The sequence below is a fragment of the Sycon ciliatum genome, chromosome 12 (assembly GCF_964019385.1).
Source record: "Sycon ciliatum chromosome 12, ocSycCili1.1, whole genome shotgun sequence".
NCBI classification, from domain to species: Eukaryota; Metazoa; Porifera; class Calcarea; order Leucosolenida; family Sycettidae; genus Sycon; species Sycon ciliatum.
Genome location: NC_088654.1, coordinates 5414761 through 5425096, shown reverse-complemented (window position 1 = coordinate 5425096; position 10336 = coordinate 5414761). Strand labels below are relative to the sequence as shown.

Sequence of the window (10336 nt, the reverse complement as noted above, 5' to 3'; positions counted from 1 at the left end):
TCGAAAGGCCTACTTTTCCTGGATTTTTGTAGGGGTGAAAGTAGGCACTGAGATCCCGAGTTCGAGTACTCTGATTTTCTCCGATCGAATATTTGAGTATTCGAGTATTCTTCACCTCCTAAAAATTGCAAGCCAAGGGCCTTAAAATCACATGATACAACCTTGATTGAACCGAGTGGCAGTCATTTTTCCTCGGTTATATTGGTTTATTGGTCATTTGGGCTCTCTCTACTCGTGAACAAATGTTCACCACGCAGTCTGCACATCACTATCTGCCGACTACTGCTCTGAAACTGCAGATTTCTGTGGTAAATGAATGTACGATGTATGAACGCGTACTCTGATTTATTCCGAGTACGATTATTTTTGAAAAAACCGAGCGAGTACTCGAGTATTCGGTATAATTGTTTCACCCCTAATTTTTTGGTACTTTCTGTACGGAATATCGCTTTCTAATGTATACATTGTAGGTAGACAACTGATCAAGGAAGCCATTGCCCTCGAAAAAATCGCAAAATCCGAAGTACAAGCTCGCTGTACGTTCTAGCGCCAGCCACTGTGCAACAAGTCATGTCATGTCATGCGAAAGTGCGGCGCGCACCGCATGCACTACATACAGTACATGTACACCATGTGTACGGTCCGGCCTGTTGCGAAGTAACGTTACTGTAGTCGTTGTTTTGGAGAGAGAAGCAGGTGCTGCTTTTCGTTCGGTGGGATTGAAAGATCTGCCAGTGGACCGGAGAGCTACAACACTTGAAGCAGAGTAAAGTCCTTTGCTGAAACTTCCCTGTCTTCGTAGCAACAGGACTTCAGTTTGCGAGAGACTTTCGTTCTGTCGCTGCGGACGCAATTCTTGTTGCTTGCACAAAACTTGGGGAACGATCATGAGTCGTTTCGTGAAGTGGATCGTGTCGCTGAACAGCCACGGATTGTTCTGCCGACATGGTGGTCCTTTGTTCTCCTAATTATCAGCAGTCGAAGTACATCTTTTTAACTTCAGAGAATGAAGCGCTTCCCTGTTCCGCTGACAAGCGCTTCGTTCGCGGGTGTAATGCACTTCCGCATCAGCTTGCAGTAGATCGTCAGGTATTGAGGTAGGTGGTGTTGCGGAAAGAATAATATTATGATACTAGTGTTCTAGCTGACATACCTGTATTGTCCCTTGACCGTGCTGGTCGCCATTGTCACGTTTTAGTTCTCAGGAAAATCTAGTTCTGGATCCGGCGAGCGCCGCCAGCGCTGTTTCCGTCGAGTTTGTAGCTGCATCCAAAGTGCGTTCGTGAGGAATCCGTCGTTCTGTTGCCTCTACCCGTGACTCCAACCGCCTGTCGCAATGGATAGCCGCCTGGAGTCTTGGGTAATAGCTAGGCATCAAGTCTGAACCAAATTCCATGCTCTATGCAATGAAAGTTGACCGGAAAGAGAAAAATACTCGCACCGACTCAGTGAGGAGGCAGTGCGTGGGAACCGATTTTTCAGCGGCGCTCGGTTAAAAATCGGATACGCATTTTCAACGACGCTGGTTCGATTTTTTCAAATGGCAACCCCTACTCCTGGCAGCGTATTTCAATGGATATGGACCTCTTCCAGAGCCCAGTAACCCTTTATGGCAGCTAAACATCTCCAATACCCCAAAAATAGTGGCCCAAACTGGGCGAAGTCGGCCTGTCGACTGCAGTCGACAGCGGCACTGGGAACTGCATTCTTGCTGGTCGACTGCAGTCGACAGCGTGCAGTCGACAGTCGACAGCGGCACTCAGAGTGCATAAATGGGCTGTCGACTGGAGTCGACAGCGGCAGTGAAAGGGTTAAAAGTAACTCTCCGCCACTGTAACTAGATACTATATACAGTCAGAATGTCTCAACACCTAGGCACAAAACTGACAGAGTACTGAGACATTCTGACTATAATATTGTATCTAGTTACAGTGGTGGAGAGTTACTCTTAACTCGTTTCAATAAACACACTGCTAGGCATTTCACACTTTACCTCGCTGCGGCCATCATTGACAGCTGCGAAAGGTCACAACGTACCATGCCTAGCCAAGTATGCGGGGTTGTCCTCTCCTCTTTTTGTCTGTGCAGGAACGGAATATGTTACCTGCGCAGCCGTTTGCAGTGCTGCGTTATGAGTGCAACGACTGTGGTCTGAACCAGACAACCAACTCGTCAATGCCGAGATTCGAGTAAGTTTCTTATTGAAACATGTATGATAAACAACACCAGCTGAACTGACCTCCAACAAAGGCTGTATTGAATTGGAAACCTGCACCCCCATCTTATCATACATAGCCTTTCGGCAGTCATTCCGTACCCATGGTAAAACACTGCGCTGGTGATCAGATCCAAGATATTTGGAAGAGAACTGACATCATAGCCCGCCGTTGATGATGATTTAAACTTTATTGTATGCCTGAAGTGAATATGGATTTTCAACTCTCGATTTCTCTCAGTTTAACCCTTTATGTACCAGCCATCTAATGTATGTAAGGGGCTAACGCAGCCAAAGAAGCAACCATGGTATGAAATCTAGACAACTTTTGTATATGCAAGTTGTGTTTTCCTGACTCCATATGTATCACTGCACCCAGGTAAGCATGGATATTGGTACAGCATGCAGTAGTATATGAAGGCCATAGGTGGAATACCAAAGATACGCGCCAATTGTGCATATTTCTGACCAACAAGGGTATCACAAACAAATAGACTGAGAATTAGTTTGTGCTCGTGTACTGGGAACATAGGGACAAAACAACCTCATAAGCGTTGTCTCAGTGCATGAAGAGTAACAACATACCAGGGAAATGGTCATATTTTCACACATTTGAGGTAAAACAATTGGTTCAAAATTGCAAATTTTGAATTCTTGTCTCAGATTCGAAATCTATATTTTTCTTCATCTACTCACATCCAGCGTCAGGTAAGTGAAAGAGAAGACAAGAAGCAGTCGTTGGCTGGTGAATTACGCCTGCCTTGACGATTTTAGGCCATCGCTGCCCTCTCTCTCGCTCCTGTTTTGAGAGCGAATACTGCGATGGGATCAGCGATACAAATTTTCAATTTCGAGTCGCATTCCGCGATGATATCGCCACAGCCGATCTCTCCAATCGTCCACCACGTCTAGAAGACGTCGACATGACCTAGAACAAGCTACATCTTCGCTACAAGCAGAGAAACTGAGCGAGAACACGATCGAAACAGCGACAATTGTTTGCGCTGAAAAGCATACTTTTGAACGCGTTCGTTCTCCATACTTTCAAATGGCGCCCTACCCATGTCATACATCAAAATTTTCAGTGGGATCTCAGCTGTCAAGCGCAAAAAACCGCGGGTCGATCGGAGCTACGGCGGCGGGGAACGGCGCGCTTGATTGGAGTGCAGCGAACCGTACCATATGGTACGGTTCGAGATGGGGCTGGTACACAAAGGGTTAACGATCGATTACTCGATTATAGTCGCTAGTAAACATTGTCAGATATGTTGTCCCTCAGAGAATGGGAAAAAGTACATTCTATCCGAGGTGCTTCTTATCTCCTTATTCTGCGGCCAAGCCAATACAATATATGTACACCTCGCCATCACTGCTGCCCAGTTCAGCCCCTACTCAGCAGCTGTTTGTTTTTGTCCACATAATAATATATTTTACGAGTCAGGTTTATGAAAAATAGTAAAAAAAATTAATAACCTTTATAGAAAGAAAAAAAGACCAAGGAACTAAAGGTTACGCAATAATGTCAAATAACACCACCAGTTACTAAACAATCAGCTCATGCGATAACATTGCACGACACTGACCGACGGTACTGACGTTCTACAACTAACTTGCAATCAGCTCTAGCACGACTCGGATGCGCAATCCAAAAGCCTTCCAACTTGGAAGGTTCTAAGTTATAGAAATAACATAAGGAGGGGAAGGTGAGCGCAACCAAGACCTTACCGTAGTTCCGCGCATATTAGCCCATGGGCTTATATGTGAAATAATGCAGTTTGGGGATAAAATATCCAGTAAAACATGTTCGTGTTTTAGCCCATGGGCCAATATTCGAATTTTGAAGGTTCACGAAAAAGTACAAGTCCGTGCTCATAGTGACTCTACCATACTCTACTGGTAAATTGCACTGAAGAGGTTGCGGGGCGATCAAACGCGGGAATACAGAAATGATGGAGGTTTCCTGTTGAATGCTGGTAGTTACAGTAAATCTGCTGTTGCACTTGTCACTGACCTGCTGTACCATGGTAGGAAGAGTCTATTTTATGAAAAATTCTACTTGACACGTGAGTTGCATTTGTGTCTGTTTATTAGCCCATGGGCCTATAAACGGAGGTGGGCTTATATCCGGATATAGGCCCGTAGGCATATATGTGCGGAATTACGGTATAGCGTAACTTGTAGCTCTTTGGTCCTCTTTTCTTCTTATAAACTCATCCTTGGCTTTCCACCGGAGTCTAGTAACTGTCTTTGCCGTCCTTTTCCAATGCTCTGTGTGATGTAGACCAGGTGTGGATTAGGGTCAATTTACATGGCTTCGCCAGTTGAGTGAATTAGACAGTTATCTGGCGCTTGTCTTGAACTGTTTCATTCAGAATCAAATCCGCTATCGTTGCTATAAGAGAAAATCTTTGGGTGCACATCCAGTCCATTTGAAGATTTGTGTGTTTGTCTGTCGGTGTTTGTGTGTTTGTATGTCTGTGTGTGCATGTGTGTGTCTGTGTGTTTGTCTGCACAGTCGGGTCTTACGTCAAGCGAGCTATGCGGCTGACGGCGGTCCACAAAACGCTATCTTCTACAATCTGCTTTCCTGCGAGAACGTCTTCAATGTGTCCAACGCCATAAACCTCTACTGCCGTACTGTTGAGTATTGTGAGAACTGTGTGTCCTATCTCAATATCGGGGGTGGAGGTGGAGGTGGACCAATTAATGCTGACGACGTCTATATTCGACGCGGTAACAAGTACTTCGACCGATCGCAGTGCTTCAAAGTCCACGATACGTACACAAACAGCGACGGGTTTGTGTTTGCCAACGTCACGATTCCGGAGTTCAACAAGACTTCCTCCGGACTGTACTGCAACGTGTTCTACGACACCGCCAGTCGTGAAGGAAAGGCCGGTGTTCCCCTTCTCAACTATGGTGAGCGTAGTTCCACCACGCCGTCCGGTGAAGACAGCGGTGCGTCAGTGCTGACGCTCTCCGCTCTCGGGTTCTTGCTGCTCAGCGTATTGGCAATCGCGGCCATTAATTGAAGGCCGTGCATGCAGATGCTCTCTGCTCTCGTCTCCTTGCTGCTCAGCGTATTGGCAGTCGCGGCAATTAATTGAAGGCCGTGCATGCTTACTCTCTCCGCTCTCGTCTCTTTGCTGCTTAGCGTTATGGCAGCCGTGGCCACTAATTGAAGGCCGTGTATGCTGATGCTCTCCGCTCTCATCTCCCTGCTGCTCAGCGTATTGGCAGTCGCCACCATTAATTGAAGGCCGTGTATGCAGATCCCTTGTCAGTACTCTTCCACACGCACTGGTTTTAAGCATACCCCCCCCCCCCCCCCATCCCGCCGTTCACACCATTTAGCTGCCTCTGCCCTATACACATGTGCGTGGTTACTTTTTCATGCCTTTCCGTTACCAGCATCACTTTTGTGCGAAATTCCTTTCGTCCCCTCTTTTGCATTTTGTTTCTAGGGGTTGTTTAGACATGCTGCCCCGGAGTCTGCTGATCTGCTCTGCATATTATTAGCCATTGTTCTAGGCGAACTGATTCTCTCTAGATGCTGAGTTTCTTTTCACCATGTTTAGCACTGCGCCTGTGTGGGGAGGGCCAAGCGGCAACAAAACCGCGAATGCCTTCGGATCTCTCCAATTCGTTTGTATATAATGAGCTCCGCTGGCGTTTAGTGTTCATATTGCTACTGAAGTACATAGTACCTGTGGTTTACAGAATGTACTCAGCAGTCTCTAGTTTTTGATTTCGGTGTTCAATTGCATTCGTGTGTTTCAATTTTCAAACCTTTATTGAGACACTTCAAGGCGCGTCAACCTCGGTTACTCTCTGAGCATCCAACAAGCCTTGATTGTCCTTGCTGTTCTGTATTACGCTCTGCCTCCGTGGTGTTGAGCACTGTCAGCACACTGGGTGCATCCTCCTGCAAAACTTTGTTGATATAATTATTCTCGCGATGGCCAGTGGCCACTAAGAGATGATAATTATTGAAGGTATTGTTGCTCCTCGTGCAGTTTTCGGTAGCAATCCCAGATGCCACTGGACCTATGGCAAGGTCATTTCGGACATGGCCACAAAGAGTCGGTTGGGGTTCCATGTGTTGACGACAGTGGCGTTTGCACACCTGTCAAGTACTGATAGTGTTTTTCGGGATTGTCAGTGCAAAATCCCTGGATTTACTTCATTACGGGATATGTACTCTTTCCCATTAGTCACTTTAACTTTTTATGGTGACGTCATTCATCAAGAAAGACCCATTTTACACAAGTTATACAATCAAATGTGCAATATACATGTACCATCGCTAATAAGCATTTCAGAGACATACCACCACCAGGACAAACTGTGCGTAACCATTCTTCTTCACTGTTGTGGCCGAGATCCTAACCCAACTGCGTGCAATATGCCAGAAAATCGTCAACACAGCAATTCACCTCACTTTCAATTATTCATGATTTTCGGGAGGTGATCCAAAATTGGATAATCGTGAACAAATCGTGAAAATCCCTATCAGTATTTGGCAGGTACGATGGGTATCCAAAGAAGTGTATTGAAAATCCATGATAATGTAATCTGAAAGATGATTGAAGAAAAATCCAAAGTCAACCCAGGCAATTCTTAGGGGTCGTCCGTCTTTTTCGCAAAATTAAAAAATCCGTCCTCAGGCAAAAAGGGGATGGGTGGTCAAGAGTGTTGGCGGAATTTAATTTTTTGATTTTTCGTACTTTTTTGTTTTTTTTGTTTGCTCCAGTGACTTCCATACACTTGTTGCACTGATATAATACTGTATTATAGCTGACTGTGTACTGTACTGTAGATGTAGTGTAGGATCGATTGTCGCAAAAACCAGTATCTATTATGATATACATGTACATGTACATGTAGTTGTAGGACGGTGCATGGCCGTGACGCCGTCAGCCATCTGGATACCCCCGACTCACCAGCTATGTCAACTAACAGCTTCTGGGATGGGCTGAAGAGTTCCTTTAGCTTCTCGTTCCTCTGCCGCAGCAATGAGATTAAGCGATAATGCTCTGATTGCTTCAGGGACTTGCCCCTGGTCAGCATCTGCGAGAGATCACTGGCAAACGAGCCTGCAGGTGAATGAGGGACGGACCCTTCAGGTGGAGAGCCACTAGGAATGTGACCGTGCAGGTATGATAGTGCTCTCCAGGGCAAACCGTGGGATAAGCAAGGGTACGAACTTACAGGGACGCTCCGTTTCCAGCACGACAAACAAGTCGTGAACACCAAAATATCAGCGTGAAACAGGCCGGTGAGAGCAGATGTTGAGGATCCTCCGTCATTGGCAACGCTGTCGAGTCGAAACCAACTACATGTAGTCGACAGGTCGTAGCTGATGTGCTCGAGATTCCTGTCATCAGTCAGTCAATTACCAAGTCAATTTGGCATGAAATCTCGGGCTCAGGTGAAGGAAGCGAACACTTCTCTGGTTTTGTTTAGCTTGGAATGGATGCAGGAATGCAGCGAATGGGATTTTTCGGCTTAAACCACTTTGTGGTGGATCTCATCTACTCAACTCCCAGTTGTCAGATTGACAATTCCGTGGACGCTGTGCTTGCTAATGCCCTGTACAGCTTACCAGTGTCATCCTGCGTTCACTCAAGTAAATTGACTATTGTTCAAGGTTACTCAATAGTACTCAATGGGCGCTTTCGATTACACGTTTACACAATTCTGGAACTGTTTTTTTTCAATTCTGGAATGACCAGAATGAGCGAAGTCCGGCCTTGTAAACGAACGACTGGAATTCACAACGCATTTTATTCATGTCATGTCACGAACAAAATTGATGAATCGTAAAAAGAGATAACGTACACCCTCGCGCGCACATGGACCCAGCATCGCGCACACGCCGGCCAGGGAGGCTCTTCGCGCGCTTGAGTCATGACCAGACCAGTAACACACCGACGGTGCAATTCTGGCGCCAAAATTAGAGAAATTCCGCCCTCTCTTCAAAATTGACGGATTCGACGGAATTGGAGAAAATCAATTCTAACGACGGAATTTGTCACTTTTTGTGTAATCGAACTGTGCATCAACAATAACTAATTCTAGAATTGACCGAAATGCGTGTAATCGAACGCGCCCAATGAATACTTCACATCGCTTTCATAATATTGGGCAGAACTGCCCGTTTGCTATGCGATGTAAAATAAATAAACAACAACAACAACAACAACACCAAACAGTTTGAGCTCACAGTACTCTAGGTGCAGGAAAAAACGTGAAAAAGTGATCGCGAAAATGGTAGGTGTGGGGTGAACCTCTTTCCTTCACATTTTCGAAGACACAAATCGGTAAGGATTAGAGCCTGACCCAAATGATGACGTGTCGATTCACTAAATACATAAATGTATAGTGGAAAATGCAAATTCTAGCGCCAAAGCCGGAACTGGTATTGTCAAGAGTACGTGATCCCCACTTTTGGTGTGCTCTAGAAGTGGCGGCTAAACCAATTGAACAGTGTTGTAACAGTAAGTGATGAAATCAACACACTGTTTGTGTCATCACTAGCGGACTGTATAAACTGTCTGCGACACGATTATTCATCCAAAGTCTTGGTATCCATGTCACTACTTCAAGTCGTTCGCTGCTAATGTATATTGTGATCCCGTCGTCCGCCAAGATGTATTCAAATGCCGGAGACTCAGCTTATGCCGGTGCGTTTGGAGGAGCAGCAGCAAGTGCCAGTCTAGAGGAAACCCAGATTGTGCAACCAAGTGAGATACTGAAGGATGAGCAGTTGAAGAAGGAAGAGGATTCTTTGAGGGACGTACCTGCGGATGTACGGAACAACCGGTCATTGCTACGCTTCTTGGCGACAAGGAAGTTGATTCATAATGAAAGACAATGTGACAAATGTAAAAGACCAGTTCTACTCAACGCTCGGCCATCGTCAGTCGGCAGGTGTCAGTGGAGGTGCAGCGTTTGCAAGTCCTCATGGACTGTCGTTGCTGAATCAAATCTTGCCGGTATCCCAGGAAACCTCTTGGACATCGTGACAGGCTTTTTCGAACTGTTTGACCTGCCAACCGAAACCAAACTGGTGATTAAATCGAGAGCCAAATCATATATTTGGATACTCCACAAAAGCCTCGAGCTGCTTGAAAAGAATTTGCAGTTTGGGTGTGTGCATCAAGTGTATCTAGGTGTTTTCAAGCCACGAGCCGAATGCACGATGATTATTGCCGTAGATAGATACAGTAAGATGGCATTGACAATGGCAGACACTTCAGGTGACCTTTCTTGCGTGCCGAGATTTTTAGACAAATGGTGCGGACCAGGAACCAAGATCATTTATAAATCTTCCTCAATCGATCCTGCCCGGCTGACTAGCAGTGCACGTCACTACGTGTATATTGATGTTGATGATCAGTCACAATTGACGTCAGCACAGCTACAGCAGTACAAGGATAACCACCAGACTGTCATTTCCTGCTTCATTCAAGAAGTGCATGAAACTCATAATCGACTACTATTACTGTTAAACCGAGTGCCGGATTTTGAAATGTGCGCTGAGGTGCAGTCCTTGCACCGCTATTTCCAGATGCAGTCTGTGGTTCTGGACAGGAATCCGTTTGCATTGTATCTCAGTTTTTTGCGCGAGGGGATTACAATGTAGGGGTAGAAAATTGCGGATCTGTGTTGTCTCGGATATGCCCCAGTGCTTGCCCCTCCAAGTATGTCTTGCCTCCTCATCAACTCGTACAATCCATTGAATTACGCGTGTAAAGGTGTTACCTGATTTTGTTGTGTACTGTTTTGTTTGTTTGTAGAAACCCACCCGTATGGTCGTTTGGTTTAGTTTAGTTTAGTTTTGTTTCTGTTTGGTCTACTTGTCCTACCACGCCCAGTACAATTTATTGTGCTCTTGGACAGGTTACACTTGGTTGGTTGGTTGGTTGGTATATTTTATTTTACTTCGCCAGAATGAACAGGCATTGCTGCCTTCTTGCCTGGACAAGTGGATTGTCCAAGCTCTCACAAAAAGACGAAGGAAGGAAAGAAATATTACATGAGAGTGTGAAGCATGCAATCTTATAAGAGATAATTCCATGAGAGTATGACGCATGCATGATGAGAGAGGAGAGATAG

At 45.5% G+C, this 10336-nt stretch overlaps 1 protein-coding gene across 1 annotated transcript; it reads left to right on the top strand.

Annotated features, from left to right (window-relative positions):
• Positions 1-2038: 2038 nt before the first annotated feature.
• Positions 2039-6042, top strand: LOC135828390 (uncharacterized). The gene is made up of 2 exons (XM_065340837.1): positions 2039-2189; positions 4731-6042. The coding sequence occupies exons 1-2, from the start codon at positions 2053-2055 to the stop codon at positions 5245-5247; spliced, it is 654 nt and encodes a 217-aa protein (XP_065196909.1). The 5' UTR covers positions 2039-2052; the 3' UTR covers positions 5248-6042.
• The last annotated feature ends 4294 nt before the right edge of the window (positions 6043-10336 follow it).

Excerpts from the sequence above, each read along its gene's own strand:
- LOC135828390 (XM_065340837.1), top strand. The coding sequence starts at position 2,053 with ATGCGGGGTTGTCCTCTCCTCTTTTTGTCTGTGCAGGAACGGAATATG. Across the intron at positions 2,190-4,730 it reads TCGTCAATGCCGAGATTCGA|TCGGGTCTTACGTCAAGCGA; the intron begins GTAAGTTTCTTA and ends TTGTCTGCACAG.